The sequence below is a fragment of the Camelus ferus genome, chromosome 1 (genome assembly GCF_009834535.1).
Source record: "Camelus ferus isolate YT-003-E chromosome 1, BCGSAC_Cfer_1.0, whole genome shotgun sequence".
NCBI lineage: Eukaryota > Metazoa > Chordata > Mammalia > Artiodactyla > Camelidae > Camelus > Camelus ferus.
In genome coordinates, this window is record NC_045696.1 from 3,303,187 (window position 1) to 3,324,640 (window position 21,454).

At 56.8% G+C, this 21,454-nt stretch overlaps 1 protein-coding gene across 4 annotated transcripts in view; it reads right to left on the minus strand.

Moving 5' to 3' along the window:
- Positions 1 to 21,454, minus strand: part of ABCG1 (ATP binding cassette subfamily G member 1) — an 83,296-nt gene that overhangs the window by 20,308 nt on the left and 41,534 nt on the right. For all 4 annotated transcript variants that reach the window (XM_032460700.1, XM_032460763.1, XM_032460548.1 and 1 more), the window contains 3 exons: positions 5,219 to 5,336; positions 3,248 to 3,380; positions 889 to 939 (listed from right to left, as the gene is read on the minus strand). In XM_032460700.1, coding sequence (XP_032316591.1) covers positions 889 to 939; positions 3,248 to 3,380; positions 5,219 to 5,336 — 302 coding nt within the window. The remainder of the gene's footprint in view (positions 1 to 888; positions 940 to 3,247; positions 3,381 to 5,218; positions 5,337 to 21,454) is intronic.

A 21,454-nucleotide genomic window follows, 5' to 3' on the forward strand; every position in this document is an offset into this window, starting at 1 on the left:
TGAAAGATGCCCAGCGCTCCAGAGTGGCTTACATCACGTGGTATCAACTGTGTGACAAGAGGGAACAAAGGTGGTAAACAGAGGTGCTATCAGCATTTCCTCCGTGTGTTTGTTTTCTCTTCACTCCATTTTACATAGAGATGGAGAGCCAATTTGCACCCCTGGCACAACCCATGATCCGACTCTTCCCGCAGCTGGACCTGGTCCTGCGGGTGTTGGGAGACAAGACGATGTCATAGAAGCGGAAATCCGCCCAATTCTATCCGTACGCTGGAGACCCCACAGCACGGAGAGGAGGGAGGCTGAGTTTCCCTTAGATGGCGCGTAGGTATAGACCGGGCTGCGCAGGGCTTTGTGGAGCTCCCCGCTGGGGCTGCTTGCCTGATGCCCTCTTGCCCCCTGGGGTTTTGGGATGCAAAAAAGCAACGCGAGGGATTAGAAGGGCTTCGTCATCCCAGAAAATCGTTTACATGACGTTTAAAAAGCTGGTTAGTAGCACGTGAGAAGCAAATCCCTCCTCGCGAGTGTGTGTGGGAGGAGGCTTGCTATTTTTAAATGAATGACTAACCATCTTCATTGTGAGCTTTTTATAAAGAACAATGGCGTATAAAGCATGTTAAAAACTGAGCGAGGCAGAGCGCTGGGTCTGACCCTGAGGCTGGGCCCCCAGGCTGGTGTCCTGCACAACATCCCCTGGGTCTCTTGTGGCAGTGTGGTCACCCGGGCGCTGGCTGCCAACCCTGAAGGCACACTGAGATGCCACTGTCCCCCGAACGCAGACAGCCGGGCGCCAAACCACAAACCAAGCCGGCCCAAAAAGGCCCCTCCACGCCTGTGTGCAGTGTGGATTTCATGCAATTCTGGACCACTCGTGGCCCATGCACTCACCATCTCCCTTCTGCCTTCGTCCTTCTCCTGGAGCTTCAGATGTGCGGACACCTGCAGGGAGCAAGGGCAGCAGCGTGGAGTCAGGACAGAGGGCCAGTGGCGCAGCAGACTCACTCCGCGCACCGCGAGCCCGGAAGCCCCAGGGGCTGAGCTACCAGATGACGGAGGAAGCCCTACCAGGGCCGGGCTTCCCGTCTCCCTGGTGGGCCCCGGAGGCAGCAACGTCTGGGGTGCGTCCTATCATGTCTGCAGATTTCTCTGCTGTGCTCGAGCGAGCTCAGATGTGGGCAGCTGAGAGATAAGGAGCCCCTGGCATCGGGGGCTTGAAGACCACCAGTGAACATTTAGGAATCTCACTGTTAAACCACTGAGAGCTCAAAATTATCCCTAGTTGGGTATTTGCACCACAGAAACAGGCAAGTGGACATACGAGGACTCCAGTGCTGTTGTTTTAGTTTTGTGAGATCCCACTTGCCGGCACACACTGGGCCCCTGACCCTGACCCCACGCAGGGAAACCTGAGTGGCCGTCACCACGCCCAGCATCAGTCTTGGTTCTGCTCTGCCAAGTCCTGTGACCTTGGGAAACCAGGACCTGGGTTTCCCCATCCACACATCTAAGGTGAGCTTAGAACCTGCCCACTCGGAGAGCCAGTGAGGTTGCTCTGAGGCTCCACAAGAGACTGAGATGCAGGGGACAGAGAGGGGCCAAGGGGTCCCAGAGTCAGACAGGGCCAGCTGCCAGCTGCGAGACCCCAAGTGTCCTATCTCGACCTGCCTGGGGCTTGAGGGTCAGAGGCAGCAGGTGAAAATGCGTGACCAGTGGCTGGTGGCCAACATCGTCCCTATGCATGTGACAGGCCATGAAGGGCAAAAGGTACGATTTCCTCAGGTTATCGGTATTTCTCAAGGTATCGTGAAACTCTTGAAATCAAAATCAAATTCTGGAAAATAAATGGATTTCACAGCAAAGCCTGGTGACAGGTCAAGGGGGGAGGATAGAGGTGAGAGTGGAGTCACCAATCTAGCAAAAGAAAGCGGTGACTGAGTTGGAAATCAAAGAGGCATTTCTCTAACAAGTCGCCAAGCATTTAGTTCAACACCTCTTCTCAGCGAAGCTCTGGTCACCCCAGCTGACGGTGAAGGAGGGATTCAGGAATCAACAGGGTAGCAATAAACCTGTGTTTCCTAACTTCACATCCTACTTTCAAGCTCCTCATGAGTTCCCTGCACCTGCTTGGAGGTGAGAGAAACTGCACGTGGGGGCCACCCAGTGCTCATGGAGAGGTCTCCCCACACAGAGCATGCAGGACCATGGTGGGTGCGGGAGAACAAGCCTGGGGCCGTTCTGTTTCCCCACAAAGCAGGTTAGAGAGCAGATCACGTATGTTTCCTGCTTCTCTCTGCTGAGCTAAGGATCCCATGGAATTTGGATGAAACCCTGGGCAGCCGCCACCCTGCGACCTTGCAGAGAGAAAGCCTTGTCCTGCCCGAGTGAGGAGCGCAGGGCGAGACCCCTCCTGGCGGAAACCCAAGGTGAAGGCCTGTCTACCACCCAGGAACAAGGCAGACCGGCAGGGGAGGCCCCAGTGTGCCAGGAGAGGCCCGGAGGCTGGTCTTATGCCAGGGACCAGCAGACAGCAGGGGGCAGGCCGCCCCAGGGACAAACGTTCCATGATGGGCAAGGACTGCCCACTGGCCTTCTGACCTCCGCTGGCTCGGGGGCTCTCTAGCGGCTCTCCTGGCCCACACAGGGTCAGTGTGGGCCTTGTCCACCTGGCACTTGGCCAGGTCGCGGTCCTTCCAGAGAGCACGCCGGGCAGGGCCATCCTGGACCACACTGTACAGGACACCTGGGCTAACTGCTAACCTCTCAGAGGCACCCTTTCTCGTGTGCTTTTGCAGGATTACATGTTTGCTGACTGCAGGGCTGTGTGTGTATGGGCCTGGGACCCAGTGAGTGTGCAGCAAACACTGGTTTCAGCCCCACCTGGCAGGCCGGTGAGTGAGAGGACGAGAACACACGGCCCAGAACTTGGGCCCAAAGCCACAGAACACCGACGAGAAGGAAACACCCTAGGCCTCTGGGGTGAGGACTGTGGTTACCCTGGAGGTGGAATCATATCAGTCAGGTTAACAACCTTCTCAGAAACCTGACCTCAGTTTAGCCGTCCAGGGTCTCTAGAACCCAGGGTCTTGGGGGTGTGCTTTGGACGAAGCTGTCCGAACAGCATGCCTAGGGTCACCGTGTGAGGGAGGGGCGCTGGCTACACGCAGGCGGCCTGGCGGAGCCCACGCCGGGTGCTGCTCCAGCAAGGGGAACCGGGGCGGCCGGAGTGGGGCTCCGGCCCGGGGCTCACCATCATGGCCTCCTGCACGGTCAGGTGCGGCAGCAGCATGTCGTCCTGCATGATGTAGCAGGACACCTTCCGGAAGCAGCGCAGGTCCCGTGGCAGGCCGTTGATGAGGACCGCACCCTTCATGCCGGTCTCCCTGCAAGGCCAGCAAGGGGACAGGTCGGCCCTGACTCCTCCTGCACGTCCCCCTCCAGGGACCTGGGGAGGGGACAGAGGCCGCTCCCCCCGCCCCAGCACCTTCCCCTGCACCAGCAGAGACACCGAGGGCCGGGCAGGGCCGGGAGGCCCAGAGCAGCACCAGCACTCGGAGGAGGGAATCGCAGGAAAACGCCCAGCGTGGGGGGGGGGGGTGAGCGTGAGGCCTCTCTGGACGGCACGTTTGTGACAGGGGCCTGCTGACCAAACCAACCGTCCGTTCTCATGGATGCTCCCACGTGAAGCCATGAGGTCCACCGTCCACACCCCAGCTTTGCAGGGGTTCACAAAAGGGCCTCCTGAACAATCCTGTGTAGCCGAGGCTGCCCCAGCTGCCCCAGAGGCCAGGCCAGTGCAGCCGCTATGTCAGAACCGGTGCCTGGGGGCGGCGTGGCTCAGTAGCTGACTGGGAGGGACCACGGCAGCCTCCCTGGGCTCAGCCGGCTTAAAAAGGAGGAGGTCTGGGCCCTGGACCCACTCAGCCAAGCAGGATGGGAAGCTGTCCTCTCTGACCACAGTGGAGGCAGGGCACCCCAGGCATTCTGTGCAAGCGGAGGGGCCCGGCCCCGCCGGCCACACTTGCAGCCTCACTCACAGACCCACTGGGCACCCCCAAGCCCATGCTCTCTGGGTGCAGCACCTCAGCCCAGGAGGCAGTGGGGGCTGAGAACCCACTTTGTCCCGCCCTGCCTCCTCAGTGCCCCAGAGAACACAGACACAGCGGGTCTACGGAGACCGTGAGGCCGCATCCTGGTGACTGTGACTGTGGGCCCTGTGGTGGGTCCCTTCGTTCCTCCGGGGGATGGGCTGGGACCAACCACCTTCTCAGGGAGCCGGGCTCGGAGCCCAGTCGTACAAGGTTGCCGTCCGTGGCTCTCGGAGGTAACGGGCAGGACCTGCGGGTGCGGGGTGCGCTGAGAGACGGCTGCTCCCACAGAGCAGAAGCTCCTGCGCTCTCACGGGTCTCCCGTGGGATGCTGGGTGTTGGGAAGTGGGCTTAACCGTTAGATGTGAACGCAGCAGGCAGGGATCTGCCGTAAGAGAGATTCTCAAAAATCCCGATTCCCAGCACAAAGGAGTAATTCAGAAGTCCAAAGGGGAGTGGGGTTTGTCTCTTTTTGCCAACAAATGAAATTATTTTTAAAACCTATTTGCTAAAGTTGGCAAATGGCAGTCATAAGGGCTGAAGAGAACTCGCTTTAAGAGAGCGCTTTGTAAACACTTTGAAAGATTCTGTTTTCTAATTATTACGTGAGCGGCACTGGACAGGACGTCAGGGGCTGTGGTTTCCAAACACTGGAGCCACTAACGTGGCCCAAGCAAGAGCCTCCACGTGAGGTCTGTGCCCCAGCCTGATGGCTCCCCTGCTCCCCTGAAGATGCCTGTCTTACCTTTGACCTTCATTCAGATGTGTCTCAGGCTCTCCTGCCGCCCCTGCCCCATCCAAGACCTCTCCACCGCTTCCTGTGCCCTGAGGCCAGGCCGGGGCTGAGCTCAGGCAGGCTGCCTCTGGCCAGGCTGCCCCTGGACCACCTCCCCTGAGCGCAGCATCCGCTCACCATGGCAACGAGCGGATACTGCCTCCTGATGCCCCCAGCGCCTGGAGCTCTGTTCCCTTCCCAGGGGCCAAAGCCTCTTAATGCAAGACCCCCTCAGGCCTCCCTGGAGCCTGCCCGGCCCGTTAAGAAGTGATGGGTGGACGTTCATACCGCTGGCCCCTGGCTGACAGCTGGGCAAGGGCCTCGCTCACTCTCCTCATTCTCCAAGGAGTCTGCTCACCTGTATCCGGCCAGGATGTTCATGAGTGTGGACTTCCCAGCCCCAGAAGGACCCATGATAGCCACCAGCTCTCCACTGTTGAATTTCCCAGAAATGCCTTTCAGAAGGGTCTTGTATCCTGGGAAAAGTGAAAAGTGGGTCACGTTCATTTTCCAACCATCTCAGGTCTCATTTTACCCCCGTGCTGCAGAAGCGAACACACAGGACATCTGACGACAGAGCAAGGCCCAAGGCAAGGTTTGTCACACTGTAGTATTTATAAAAATGCTGAGTTCTGGGCAAGAAATGCATTGCATGTCCTTCTGATGCCTCTGGCTACCTCCTCCTTTCATTTCCTGGGCTCTGTTAGTGATAATTGCCAGTGCACGTGTACATCCCGCTTCAGAGCTTACAAAGCTCTTCCGCGTGCCTCATCCAGGGGCACGTACGAGGGACACACCGTTCCCATTGCCGGTTGAGGGCGCAGGTGCCCAGCGGGCCCGGGTGACTTGTCCAGGCCCCCGGGGCCGGTGGGAGCGGATCCTAAGCCCGGCTCGCACCACCCGCCATGATTAAATGCACGCCTTTATCAGCTAAGTGAGTAATTGATTATTTTGCTTATGAATTATGTATTTATCATCTATGTAAGTATAAATTGTGTATATAGAATTTATTCACTTTTTTATAATTAAATGAGTCAGATTAATAATTAATTAGGAATTAGAAGTTCAGCAGGGGAGGGTACAGCTCAGGGGTAGAGTGCGCGCTTGGCATGCACGAGGCCCTGGGTTCAGTCCCCAGCACCTCCATCAAAAATAAATGAATAAATAAATAAATAAGCCTAACTACCCCCCCAAACAAAACAAAAACAAAACCAAAGTCTATCATTTTGCAGTTGCATCACCTTGCTTTGGAGTTTCTGTCAGATCTCCATCTGAGATCTTGGTAGAAGGAAAAAAAAAACACTACACACCCCAAACAGAGCCACATTACTTTTTTTCAGGTGGACCATTGAAATGAGCCACAAAGAATACAACAGAAGCAGCTGGGTTCGCCGATAAAGACTCCTAATTCAGAAACGTCCCTCAGTCCCTGAGAAAGACTCCCAGGACAGCCCCGTAAACGGCTAGAATCGGGCAAACGCAGTATTTTGTCTTCCCCGCAGGGTGGAAGGGGCCTGATGGGCCTGGGGGACACTGGACCGAGATCCTGGTCTTGGACTCGCTCCCTAGTTGCTCTCTGGACCCCCGGACCTGAGTGTTTACTCAAGTCCCAGGCTGGGTCGGGGGGAGGGTCTTCCCACAGCTGCCTCTCATCTTTCACAGATGGGGACCCCTGAACACCCAGCCTGTCAGCAGGTGCTCCCTGGTTTGGATGGGAGCCCCTGGGACTTTGTAACCAGGCAGAGAGGAGCGGAAGCAAAAGGCACCTGACTCATTACGGGGAGGAGCCGTCGCCTGGGGAGGCCTGAGACCATCAGCCTGGTGGGAAAGGGGCAGAGAGCAGAGGGGCGGGGGGTCTGGGAGAGCAGCCCAGAGCCGCAGATGAGTCAGACTCCTGCCATCGGGACGTCGGTGATGGCGGAGGTGGGGGCAGACACACAGCAGGAGAGCTGAAGACCAGTATGGGGGACGGGGACCCCAAAGGACCGTGTCTGCCCCTCCGTGGACAGATGGGAGAAAAGCTGGGGGACAGGGGGCCCCCCTCCTCTGTGAGGTCGAGCCCCAGCGCAGGCTCCTTGTGAGACGGAGTTGTGCAGACAGGCGCCAGGTGCTCTGGGCTCTGCGCCCCAGGGGACCCATGTGACATCACTGAGGGAGCGCTGGTCCCCAGTGTCTGCTCATTACCGGCCTCCTGGAGGTTCAGGCGGCATTGAGGTTACTCCACAGCAAGCCTTCCTTCAGGCTGTTCTTCCCAAAGTTCCCAAAGTTTGGGGCCGATCCCCAGCTGGTCCCCTGTAGGCTGGGAGCTGCCCGAGGAGGCAGAGAGGTGGCCAAGGTGACCACAGGCGACTTGGAGGACAAGTGCGGTCTGCGCTGGGTCATGATGCCTGAGGGCAGCCTCGCGCTGGGAAGCTGAGCAGCCCCCACTCTGGACAGAGCCATGGGCGCTGCTGTCACCGCAACAGTCCTGGGGTGACCCCCGGTGTCGGGGTTCACAAAGGGCAGCAGGTAATAAGAGAAGCCGAGGAACTCACACTGTTCACTCAGATGGAGATTTGGCTGTGACGCCATGGCCAGGACGCCAGGGACAGACACGGAGGTGGAAGCTGCACCTCTCAGGCTAAAAGGTGGGCAGACCAGGGCTCAGACTGTGGTCTTGCCATTTACAGCCCCCGTACTGGAACTGGGGGTCTGACCGTGGACTCCAGGGCTACCCCAATGCAGTTGGGCAGAGGGAGTTATCTGCCTCACAGTCGTGCCTCAGAGGGGCTCCCAGGGGACACAGGGGGACCCAGAGGGACCAGGAGTGCATGTGACGTGCTGCAGGGCCACCGAGATGTGTCCACATGCGTGGGCCCTGCGTGGGGCCCACCCACGTGGGACTGTGTGTCTAATATCAGAAACTTGTTTCTCTTTTAAAACATGCATTTGGGTTTGAAGACTCTGGAAAGTGACACTGGACATGGACATCTGGAGGGCATCTGTCTGTGCTCCCCTGGACGCCCAGGGGCTGGGACGGGGGAGCCAGCACACGAGCAGCCCCGGGCCGAGGGCCTGGGAGCCAGTGTGGGCTCTCCTGTGAGAGCCCAGCTGTGGGCGTCCAGCACGTGTACAGCCCTGTATTTATGTAATTGGCTCGTCCTTCCCGGCAGAGCCTTGCGTTCCGCCCCCTTATAGCAATACGAAACGGAGACACACCGCCCCCGCCCCGCCCCACTTTCCCGCCATAAGTGTGCTCAGCCCAGTTCTCGGGGTAAGGAGAAGCTGCCTCCTCCGTGGCCGCGGGCCCTTGTTGGGTGGGAGCTGGCCCTGGGCTGCCCCTCCAGTAGGGACGTGAGAGGCGGGGCCACCGACTGCGCATCAGCTGCACGCAGGACGTAGGCGTCCTGTCCTTCAATGGCCAGACCAGGAGACAGACCAAAACCCAGGCCAGAGAGAAGAGAGATGGAGAGAGACAGACAGACAGACAAAGAGAGAGACGACAGTGCCCTCAACACAGGGAGGGGAACTCTGCTAGGATGCTGGGCATCCTCTGAGGTGGGGAGGACACATTCTGCAGCGAGAAGATGGGGGGCTGATGGCAGGAGTGCCCCCTGCCCCAACTGGCAAATGTGCTGATGGGCAGGACAGAGGCCCTGTGGGGGCAGCAGATGGAAACCCAGGGTTCTCGGCCCAGAGCCAGGGCCAGCCTGGGGCCAGCTTGTCTACAGACCCCGATGCTTTCCACCGAGTGGATGTTGAGGTGTGTGACCACAACCCTGCCCTGAGGTGGGCTACCTCCTCCACCCCCTGCACCCCCTCACCTGCTCCACCCCTGCCCAGACAGCAGCTCCTGGGATGAGCTGATCCTTGCCCAGAATGGACGTCAGGAAATCAGGGAGAAACAGAGTGACCAACTGTTCGCACTTCCTTATGTCAGCTAACAGGGCGTTAGGGAGAGACGGCGTCTGTCAACACCTACGAGGTTCTGGGGACACAGCGGCATAAGGTCGGTCGGGTGGGGGGCCTGGATTTTCTCACTGGTAGAAATGCGCCCTTGATGGAGAGGCCGGGGAGCAGCCCGGCCCTCAGGAAGCGCCAGCCCCGGGCATCCTCGCTCGGCTGTGCTGTGTCTTCCTCTTCACGCTCCCCTCCCCCGGCAGGCTGAGTCCCAGGCGCCTCTCCATACTGTGCAAAGGAGAGTCAAGGGCTCAGGGAGGGCGCGTGACTTTCCTGAGGCCACACAGTGGCTCAGCAGAGGAGCCAACATCCCAAACACTTCTGCCCAACTGCAGAGCAGCTCTGGCACCCGGGCCAGGAGCCTCCGCCAGCCCGAGCCGTGCAGCTGAGGGGTCCCGGCAGCCAGCCCCCGGCCTGGCCCCTCCCTCCTCCACACAGGCTTGCTCCCGCTGAATCACTACGGTCAGCTCAATTCAGGAATGTGCATTCAGCCTGACGTCTCATGAAATATCCGACGGGGGGTGGGGGGGAGAAACCACACACCTTTCCTCCCCAAAAGACGAGACCCCGTTGGTCCGCGAAGGCCGCGGTTGCCACCTGTGTGCAGGCGGCATCTCCCATGGCTGATGTGGTGATGCCACTGGGCATCCAAAGAGCTCTTAACTTGTCCCCCATCCCTCATCCCTCATCCTTTAATTTCTTTTTCATTTTGAAATGTCTTCAAGTTAAAAAAAGAAAAAAAGAGAGAGAGAGAAACAAAAATTTCTTGCCAGGATGTGGGAAGCCTCTTCCGTCTGGGGAGGACTCAAGCCCCGCTTCTGTCAAGGACCCCTGGCTGCAGGTCCACCCTCCGCCCGAGTGGACGCCCCCGTGGGTTTGTTATAAACACCTCCCGCCTTCACCGTCGGGGGCCGAGCCACAGACGGCTTCTCACAGACGGTCCAGAGCGCCGTGCTGGCCATACTGCCGGCACGCCCAGGCCTGTGTCTGAGCCCCTCGGGGGCCATTAGGCCCCCGATCCCTGCTACCTGCAGAAAGTCATAGGTGGCTTGCCCTCAGACTCCAGCCTGGGCCACACACTGGGGTTTCATTTAATGAGCTGCGGTCTGGGAAGGGGTGGCTTTTCTGGAGCGAGACCCGAGGGTCCGTCAGTCTGTCTCCGAGCGGGGCAGGGCTGGTCAGTGGTGCCCTCCCAGGCAGGCTGTCTGAAGGTCAGACGCCACAGCAGCAGCTCAGTGTTCCGACCCCTCTGGGGGTAAGTATGCCATAAAAATACAGGGATAAACCACAGGAACCACAGCCACCGTGTGTGTTGGGCCACCCAGGATATTCCTCCTCTGAGCCTCATGGCAAAGGGGTGAGGCTCATCACAGAGGGTCCCCGTGGGCAGAGAGAAGGGGGTCTGCCCAAAGTCCCCTCCACAGCCCTGCTGTCCCTCTCCCCCAGGATCTCTGCACCCATCAGTCTGGGCTCGGAGACAAGGTTTCAGATCGTGCGGGTCCGATCCTCATCAGGAGACCTCCTCTCAGGTGGGGGACAATAAAACAGATGCCCAACCACCCCTCCAGCCCCACCCCCATGTCTCCACACCCAGGAGGTCAGCTTTGCAACCACAGGAACCAGCTCCTGTCATCACGCCTGAGCCCCAGGGACATCCGGAAGCACTGTGACGCCTCCCTGTGGCATCTACATGCAGCTCCAAGGAGGCCTGTAAGCTACCGGGCTGGGCTGGGGGTGCCCTGTGCCGTCTGAAGGCAGTGGTTGGGGATTCCCTGTGGGGCCAGTTCCCAGAAACACTCGGTTCCCAGCCTCCCGATCCCACCCATGGGATGGAGGTTAGCCTCTGCTCTAAACATGTTTGGTCCTTTTGTTCATGTGCCCATTGGACATTTGTATGTCTTCACTGGAGAAATGTTTGTTTAGGCCTTCTGCCCTTTTTTGGATTGGGTTGTTTTCTTCCCATTTGTTATTGAGCTGTGTGAGCTGTTTACATGTTCTGGAAACTAAGCCCACGCCAATCCCGTCATTTGCAGTTGTTTTCTCCCAAGTCCGCAGGCTGTCTTCACATTTTATTTATAGCATCCTTTGCTGTGCAAAAGCTTGCAAGTTTGATTAGGTCCCATTTGCTTATTTTTGCTTTTGCTTCTGTTGCCTCGGTAGACTGCCTTAGGAGAACATGGCTAAGATTTATGTCAGAGAATGTTTTGCCTATGTTTTCTTCTAGGAGGTTTATAGTATCTTATCTTATTTTTAAGTCTTTAAGCCATTTTGAGTTTGAAAAAATGCTCAATATCACTAATTATCAGAGAAATGCAAATCAAAACTATAATGAGGTATCACCTCACACCAGTCAGAATGGCCGTCATTCAAAAGTCCACAAATGATAAACGCTAGAGAGGGTGTGGAGAAAAGGGAACCCGCCTCCACTGTTTGGTGTAGCCACTATGGAAAACATTATGGAGATTCTTCAAAAAACTAAAAACAGGGTTACCATATGATCCAGCAATCCCACTCCTGGGCATCTATCTGGAGGAAACTCTAATTTGAAAAGATACCCACACCCCAGTGTTCATAGCAGCACTATTTACAACAGCCAAGACATGGAAATAACCTAAATGTCCACCAACAGATGACTGGAGAAAGAAGATGTGTTATATTTATATAGTGGAATACTATTCAGCCATAAAAAAGAATAAAATAATGCTACTTGTGGCAACATGGATGGACCTGGAGATCATCATACTAAGTAAAGTAAGCCAGAAAGAGAAAGAGAAATACCATATGATATCATTTATATGTGGAATCTAGAAAAAAAAAGACAAAAATTGAACTTAGTTAGAAAATTAACTTAGTTAGATAGAAAATGAACTTACAGTTACCAGGGGGCAATGAGGGTGGTGGAGGGGATAAATTAGGAATTCGGGATCTGCAGATACAAATGGGGGTTTGAGATTTGCAGATGCTAACTATTGTATATAAAATAGATAAACAGCAAGCTTATGCTGTACAGCACAGGGAACTCTAGTCAGTATCTTTTAGTAACCTACTAATGAAAAAGACCATGAAGGCGAGTATGTGTATGTATGTGTACGACTGAACAATTACACCAGAAATGGACACAACATTGTAAACTGACTATACTTCAATTTAAAAAAAATACTATATATGAAATAGATAAGCAACAAGAATTTACTGTACAGCTCAGGGAGCTATATTCAACACCTTGTAACAAGTCTGTAACGAAGAAGAGCATGAAAAGGAGTGCATATACACGCGTAACTGAGTCACTGTGCTGTGCACCAGAAACTAACACAATGTTGTAAATTGACTATACTTCAATTTTTAAAAAAGTCTCCAAAAAAAAAATAAAATAAACAAGTTTGGCCCATGTCACCAGTGGCACAGAGTCCTCCCTTTCCTCCCTGGGTTCATCCAGGAAACCCTGACCCTTTGCCCTTCCTGTCCTGTGAGCCTGGACATGATTTTGCTGTTAGAATGACACATCCAGGAAACGGCGACCCTGACGGTGGCGGGACTGACAGTGCGGAAGGACCCCCGGGGCCCGTCACCGTGTGCATTAAACCCGCGCACAAGCACCTGATGTTCACAACGACATGGTTCCAGCATCTTGCCAGTTTCCCCACATGAATGAAGTTAGGAAAGCAAGACAACGGCCAGCTCTCCAAAAGCCACATGGGCCCAGTTCACCTCCGTAGTCCTGGGGACAGCAGGGCCCCCACACCATGGAGGCCCCCAGGGAGGGCTCCTCAAACGAACGGCCGGGCAGTGGTGATGACGAGGCTCCAGTCCTGCAGGCCAGGCACTGGTGCACCTTTTCTGGAAGGGGCTGGATTGCCCACATGTTAGACTCCGCAGGGTACACAGCCTGTCACAACCACTCAGTTCCGTTGTTTTGCCACTAAAGGAGCCAGATGGGATGAACCGATGCGGTGCTATTTCGACAAAACATCACTTACAGAACCAGAAGGTGTGTGAGTTTGGTCCCCAGGTTTTTGTTTGTCCCCAGAATTCCGGAATTAATGACTCCAGCTCCCCTAGCACGAGAAGTGACAGCCTGCGGGTGCGCCGGCCGAGAGAGAGGCTTTGGCCTGGCTGTTCTCCCGTCACTCCCGGACTTCCCTCAGCGCCACCCTAGTTAAGACAGGAAGTTACTGCCAGGGCCACCACCAGAGCCACAGCCTCGAGAGCCACCTGCGCGGGCAACCCTGCCCCGTGGGAGCCTGAGAAAAGGCAGTCTCAAAGTCCCTTTGCTGATCGAATGTTCTAGCCCATGTCTGCCACTCTTACTAGACACGCCAGGAACATGTTCAAAGCACCCCCAACTTTTCAGGCCCGGAGAGTTGGTCTCGGGAGAGGAGAATTGCGGGTGGGTACAGGGAAGGGTGGATGAGTGGGTGGATGAATGGGGGAGGGCGGGATTCCCGCAAAGTAATGGTCCCCCAGGAGGTGCGCATCCTAATCCTTGGCATCTGTGGGTGTGTTGTCTCACGTGGCCGAAGAGACCTTGCTGATGGGACTAAATTACGAGTCTGGAGGTGGGGAGATTGTTCTGTGTTATCCTGGTGGGCCCGCAATTATCACAAGGGTCTCGACAAGGGAAGGATGGAGGCGGCAGTCAGAGGTAGTGGCAGGAGACATGACGCTGGACACAGAGCTCAGAGAGAGAGAGACCCGAGGCCACGGCAGGGATGCCACGCGGGCGGGGGAAGGGGCCCCCCGGACCCGGAAGGCAGTGTCTCCAGAAGCGGGAGCAGTGGGGAAAGGATTCTTCCCTGAGGCCTCCAGAGGGAACACAGCCCTGCCAGCCCTTTGATGTTACAGGTCTGACCTCCAGAGCTTTCCGATGGTAAACCTGCGTTGTTTTAAGCCCCCAGGCTTGTTGTGATTTGGGTCCCAGCCGCAGGGAATCAACGCGCTCACCCTCACGCTGCCCACCCCGGCCGCACCCCGCCAGGCCTCCCAGGGCTCCCCAGGGCACCGCTTCGCTTGAAGATAACGCCTTCCTCCGACATGAGCGTTATGTAAAAGTCACACTTTTTAGCCTCCAGCCTTCTCAAGGGCGGTGTTCTGAGAAGGCAGCCTGGGGCTGTTCTAGAAGAGAGAGGAGCTGCCCGCTTGCAGCCCTGCCAGGAGTCCTTCCCCAACCCAGGGTCACTCTCAGACCTTATCCTGTGATGTCCACATGGGCATGAAGCTTGGCTGGAGCACCACAATGAGGTTAAAGGTACAGATGAAGCTCCGTGCAAGCACATGAGAAAAGAAAGACGAAACTTGGCGTTTCTGGCGTGGACCGCTGGGGAGCGAGGAGCAGGCGGCGCCAGGCAGCCAGGGGCCCCATGCCCGCCCGTGCTCATGTCACGAGAGCCACCCTGCACAGGCCGCCTACCCGTCTGGCCTCAGTTTCCCCGATGAAAGAAGACATCCACGCTCCAAAGCCCCGCCCAGCAAATGTGCGTCCGGCGCAGCTTTCCTCCCCGGACGACTGAAGCTCGGCTGAGGCCCACGTGCAGGTTCTTACTGGAACGGCCGGGGGCCCCCATGTAGGGCCAGAGGCTGGGAATTCCGTCGGCAGATGCCACGTGCACGACAAGCGTTGCTACCGAGGTTAGGCCCGAGTTTACGGCGTGCAAAGCCTGGCCCCAAATCTTCCCTCAGTCTGAAGCGGGTCTTCCGTTTCATGAGATGATTTTCAGTTGGTTCTAAGCAGTGACCACTAACAGCAGCATGGCGGCCCAAGCAAACGGGAAGGAGACGGGCGCTGAACCCGGATCGCTGACGGTTCTCAAAGGGGTGTGTCTTAAATTTTTTTTTTTAATGGTAGAATTTTGCACGGCAGACTCACGGAATTCTAGAGCCAGGCCTTTTCAGCTCTGCCCAGCAGGACTGGCCCCACCCCGCCGCCCCGCCCCTCGCACGGCACACATCGGGGACCCTGCATTGTGCGTAACCGGGCTCCCCGTGTGTCTTCTCTGCTGAGAGGGGCAAACGCAGGCAGACACTCCTACCCAGCTGATGACAATTCACGTCGATGTCATGGGACGTGGAAATCATGCAATCGAAGGGTCGTCCGATCTGGTTAGTGCGGAGGTGCCCCAGATCACTGTCAGCGTTTGGAAACCAGGAAGGGCAAATCAGGTGAGCGATGGGAGAGGGAAGTGGGGTGGGGGAGCACAGAGAAACACCTGTGCTCTGGAGAGGCTGCGTGGTGGCTCAGGTGAGGACAAACCGTGTTCTGACTGCTCAGTCACCTCTGGAAGGGAAGGGTAGGACACCTCCTGTGCGTGCCAGTGTCGTCCATCCGTACCGAGATCGCACGGAGCGGGCTCAGCGCAGACCACGGGCTCCGATGTCATGAAGTGTCATTCTCAGGAAGCCCCCACTGGCGTGTTGGCTGGGGCTCGTGCCCACCGCGCAGGGAGGCACCTCTGGACTGCAGACACTTTAGTGGTGAGTTTATTCTCACCCTAAAGTCTGTGAAATTCTTCTTTACCGCGAACTTAAACACATTCCAATATCTGGGGTATTGTATCCACCGTGGGAGGCGGGTGGCCTGAGGGAGGGGGGTGTCCCAGTGTTGTGTCTCTGACTGTGCCCTCACACTGGCCCAGCAACAAACTTTGGGACGAGGATGCTCGGAGGCGGGTAGATGGACAGCGGGTCTCACCTCATCCGTCCCCACCACCAAACTCCAGCATGTGTCCTGCTAACGCCACATCTCCATTCACCAATCCTGTGCCTTCTTAATAGTCAACAATCACAAACAACGAGGAATAATTTGGACCAGACGCCATACGTGAAGGACTTCTGCACAGCCGCCAGCCCTGTGGTCCTCGATACTGCCTGCACTCAAGTCTTCCTGGAGCTTTGAAGACAGTTCTGACCGAATCGATCTGAGGCTGACCCAGCTGATTCCCATGGGCTCCTAAGACCCTGCATTGCCTGGAGTCCTGCCTCTACGTAGCTGTGTGACCTGGAACAGGTTCCTCCAGCTTCCTAAACCCACTGTCCTCACCAGGCAATGGGCACGAAGGAACGCTTGACCTTAAGGGTGGTTTGTGAAGGCAGAAGGAGAGCACGCGTTGGAGGAGCATCGCAAGGAGAGGGCGCGTAGAAAGTTTAATCACGGCTGGTGGCCGGAGCTGCGACTGGGACGAACCGCACCCCGGGAGATGCAAGCCACGTGCCAGCGGCTTTCTCCATCTCACAAGTGAGGGCTGAACCGCCAGTCCTCATTCACGTGGATCGAGGATCCTGTGCGTGTCCTGAAATATCTGCAGGGAAGGAGCCTCCACTCAGAGCACCCACCTCGGGTTAACATTCTGGATCTAGTTACATAAGCTTGTGACCACTTTCAAAGAGCCAGAGCCCACGTCTGGAATGCTCCAGAATGCCTCCAAAGGCTGCTGGGGGCACAGAGCTGGTCAGACTCTGTGAGGAGGGACGGGGCTGCCTGGTGACCCTGCCCCAGCATCCCCGGGAGCTGACCTGGTCTGTTCTCATCGTGAGAACTGCTGTCTCTCAGTGGGTCCGCGTCCCAGAGAACACTGATGGCATGTGGCTGGGTCATCCTTTCCTGTCACCCAGGCCATGTCAGTCACCTGGAATCACAGCCACCTTAGCCAGCACTGCTAGGCTGGGTGCTCAGAGCAGCTCCGGTGCTGATGCTGAGACAACAACCTGCTGTGCACCCCCAGCATGCACACACACACCATGTGCACACACGCACACCATGTACACACACGCACACCATGTACATACACACCATGTACACACACACCATGTACACATACACACCATGTACACACACACTGTGTATACAGATACACCATGCACACACACATCATGTACGCGTACACCATGCACACACACCATGTATACACACATGATGTACACACACACACACCCATGCACACACATACTATGTACATACACACCACATACACACACACCGTGTATACACATACAATGTACATACACTGTGTACACACACACAAACACCCCCATGCTCCATGGCTGGCCAGTTCGTCAGAGCCCTGGCAGTGGGGACCCTGCCCCAGAACAGGTTTTGAAAAATAGATGGGTGTCATTTCCATCTGCCTGTCAGGCCGGAAGCAGTTTGCCATCACTGCAGTATTTTTGTACTTCTAAAAGCAGAACTGGTTGATCTTTCTCACAGACTTCTAAACCTGCTAGAACAATGGAGGAAAAAAAATCCTTCTGATTATGTAAATTATGCCAAAAGCACTGATAAGAATGCCAAATAATCTCCGAGCATCCTGCCGACCTCCATCCGAAAACAACACAGAGGGACCATCTCTGCACCTGAAGTCAGGTTTTCCTCCAGATGCCAGTGTTTACAAGAGAGCCCAGCTGCACTGCACTTCCCCACCCCCCCATCAGTCTCAGCCCGGAGCTGAAGGGGCTCTTGGTGAGAACAGACTGCCTTGTCCTCCAGACCCCTCTTCCTCCCTCTCCAAGAGCAAAAAGGGACAAAAGTTCACATTCCCAGACAACGATGACACTCCCTTCTTCCTTTACCTGCTTCTGCCCCTAATGCTTCAAAGCCACACCCACAGATCAAACCTCTTTTTTCTTGTGTTTTGCACCTTCTAAAATAGTAAGATAGTAAGGGGGCTTCCGGGCCAACGACAACATTAACAGGAACCAGGTCTGGGAAGCTGGGCTTAACCACATCAGACCTGAACATCATGTGAGGGCTTCTAAGTCACAGGGAGAGAGCACTGCTCGCAAAATGAGAACATTATCGCTTGTCCCCAAACCATGCAAGTAGCCTGTCACCCCCTGCCAGCCCCCAGTGGGTGCTGGGGCAGGAAGCCCGTCCTGCCTTCAGAACAGCTGTTTACGTGGTCAGGCTGTGAACACGGGCTCTAGCAGGCGCTCTGCGCTGGAAGTCAACTGGACCACAGACAAAGCAGCAAGCCTTCTGGACGGTTTCCCCGAAGTATGACTTAAATGGACTTAAAGATGGTCCCCTGACCACAACTCAGGGATGCTTTCCATCCTCTTGTCCTGAGGGCCTGTCCCCAGTTCACCATCCTGGTCTCCCTCATGTTTCAAGCTTCCTGTCACTCTGTCTGTCCGCCGCTTCCCCCACCCCACCCTGCCACCCCCAGTGCCCTCCTAGGTTCTGCCCTCGCCCTGACTCTGAGCAGAAGCAGCCCCTGCCTTCTTCTGCCTGCTTGGGTCGAAGGGTTCTGAACCGAGATGGGGCATTACCATTTCAGTAAGAACTGTGCATAATAATGCTCTGTGTCCACAAACACCCCAAGGAGGCCCGCACAACCTCCTCTTGGCTCCTATCCCACCACAATGTTGGGAAATCCATCATCTTAAAATGCGCTCCCTCCACCCCCCAGTACCGAGTTCCTTGCCTGTCCTTCAAAGCCCAGTTGCTCTGCAGACTCGGCAAACAGAACAGTGGCTTGTCAGGGCCACTCAGCTGAGTTGCTGAAGCGCAGTTTCCCTTTCGTGTTTCCCAGAAGCAAGTCATTGCACAAGGTGGTGTGCCCAGCTCCTCCCTCGCAGGCTCCTGGCCTGGGGTGGTGGGGTTCTGACTGCAGCTGGGGGGTGGGGGCCTCTCAGTGGAGTGCTCTGTGGGAAAATGACGAGATGGGCCTGACCCCACGCCTTGCTGAGTGAGCCCGGCGTGGCCTGGCTTCCTCCCCGCTCTCCGTGGTGGCTACGCTGCTCTCCCCACGCGGACGCCAGCACGTCCCTGGTCTGGTTCCATGGCCTGCTCCAGGTACCTGCCCTTACGGATGCTGTGGCCGACCAGGTCTTTACAGCTCCACCCCTCCCCCGTGTGCCCACCATGTGCCCACGCCGACCCCTGCAGCAGTGCCCAGCCCTTGCCCGCGGCAGAGCGAGTGCACTCCCCGGGGACCAGCTCCCCCAAGGCTGGGATCTGGGCTTAGATGCCTGTCTGCTGTTTCCTGAAGCTCTGGCTGCACCTGTCCCCACATGTGACAGTCTCAGGCAGACGTGCAGGGAATGTGGAACGCAGGCGGCAGCCCCGGCACCAAAGTTCCCTCCACTGCCACCTCCAGACGTGGGCTTCCCGGTACCCGAACCTCACTCGTGGCCACCACCACCTGGCCTGGGATGGCATCGGGAGGCCTCCTTCCCTCCAATGACTTCCAAAACCCTGTCCCCGACGCCGGTTAAAATCCAAGTGCTGAGCCTCGAAACCCAGAAGAAAGGTCCTGCTGGGGCCGGTGGAGAGGCAGCCGCCAGCAGGGTGGGGGAGGAACGGTCACCTCCAACCTGCAGTCACCCGGCCAGGATGCTGCTCTGGGCCCCCTGCAGCTCGTCTGTGAAGAAAGCTTTCTCTCAGGACACATCGCAAAGCCGGATGACACTGGAGCCACCTTCTATTAAAGATCACAGTACCACCCTGACCAGAAGCCACAAACTCTCAAAAAAAGGCACAGGTGAGGCTTGCGATCAGGACAGCCCCGAAGGTTAGGTGCGCTGCCCCGCCAGCCAGGCCAGGGCTGCCCAGCGCACAGGACCACTGCCCAGCTCGGGGCCTCTGCTCCCGGCTGCCTCGCACTAGGTGGGCTCTGTTTAACGAGAGCCAGCATCACTGCTCCGATACACTGGGTGACTGTATTCCCAGCCCCAAATCCACACTGTGAAAGAGGAAGGGAAAACAAAGCAAAACTCAGCTCGCGTCCAAGTGCAGGTGCGGAGAGCGCTGGAAGCAGGGCTCGGCTGACAACCGGTGGGCTTTCGTGCTTCCCCGAAGGTTGACATTAATGACCTTTCTCAAACAGAAACCAGTGGCCAACAGCCAGTGCTCCTCCACGTCGCGGGCAGAGCTGGAGATGCTCGGATCCGTCACTTGCCACTGTGCGGGAGCATTTTGGGGACGGCTTCAGAAGCAGCAGCTCGAGGACTGCTGTGTTTCCGCACTTGGAATTTCCAAGAACTCAGTGGCGTGGCCAAGTCAGCTGCCTGGCCAAGGATGCTCCTGGGCCCCACCTGCTTCATGGACTTTCTCTGCTGTTCCGTGGAGAGGGCACCTCACGCAGTGCTGGCTCTGTGTTCACGTGAGAGAAATCAATCTCCCCACAGGCTCAGGGGCACTTCCTGGACCAGTGGGACTCCCGGGTGGGACTCTGAGTCTGTCATGGCTCCCTGTGGATGGAGCCTCCCTCTGCCTCCAGGACCAACTCTGTGCCCAGGCCTGGGGCTCACAGCCTTCCCTCCACAATTGGGCCCTTCTAGGCCATCTCCCATTCATTACCCACTACCTCAGTTTCCCCACACATAGGACAGGTCTGCTGGGGTCTCCCCAAAACGCCCCCACTGAGAACACCCTCCCTGTCCTCTCTCCTGCTTGTCCTGCTCACTCTTCAAACCAGTTACAGGGTTCCTGGGGAAGAGAAGGACCTTTATAGGGTGACTGGCCACAGCTCAAGTCCTAAACCTGCCCCTAGCATATCATGGGACTTAGGGCAACTTAATGCATCTCTGTGACCATCTTTTCTCGTCCGTGAATCAGGGGTACCCAGACCTCCACCACCAGGTGCTGTAGGAAAGGGAAGGACGTGAAGGTTGGGACATGTGATATGTGGCTGGGCCCTGGTGACCCGCCCGAACCCAGAGCAAGGGCTTCTGCCTCCAAGCAACTGGGCCATTTTCATCCAGCTGTTCAATTTGCCAATTCAGCATTTTATCACCTTGAGAGTCAAAACGGCAGGCCTGGGGGCAGACCAGCCAGCTCCCACTCCCGCCTCCCTCCTGGGCAGGCGCCGGAGCCCTGGATGCCCCAGGCTCCCCACCTGCGAGGGAAGGGCGATACGGCTCCGTCACAGGGCTGCGGGTGGGTAAATGAGGCAGCGTGTGTCCGGAAGGGCAGAGCCTGGCACGACGTAGGTGCTCGCCGGGCTGGGTACCATAATCGTCTGGTTGGTCTCCCGCTGGAAGCCTGCTCCTCCCGGGTGCATGAGCAGGCCCCCGCACACCACTGTCTATTTCTCAGTCTGACTCCTGGCCAAATCCCCAAGCCAGCGACAAGGCGTGACAGAAGGACAGGCACAGTTGCAGGAGAAACAAACAAACAAACCCCGTGTTATCCTCAGTTCAGTGAACACGCGACTCAGAAGTGGCCCGGCTCACGGTACCAGGTGAGAGACCGTGATACAGACAGGTGTTCTGTCTGCCGATAGCACGTGTGACCCAGAGGACCAAGAACAGCCGCAGGGAGAAGCCGGAAGCCAGCCAGGCGGAGGCGTTTCCTGGAATGGCTTCCGCTCATCCCACGGGCACCCTAGTGCCGTCTTCAGGGGCCACTTCCGAGGAGCACGCTTGAGTGCAGCTCCTCTGTCCAAGTGCCACTGTGTGCAGCTGCCTGCCCCTGGGGAGCCCAGAGCCACCCTCCCGTGCAGGATACCCATGGGTGCCCCTGGGAGAAGAGAGACCCATGTAGCACCCAGAGCGACCTGGGTCTGAAGCTGGCTTTTGTCCACTTAAATGCTTTCAAAGTGTGACCAGAGATGCCAAACTTCCCCAAGTCCCAGCTCAGCTTGAGCCTGGCCCCCAATCTCCCCTGGGAATCCACCTTCAACAGGGCACCAGTCTTCTGAGCAGCACCGTCCAGGAGAACGCA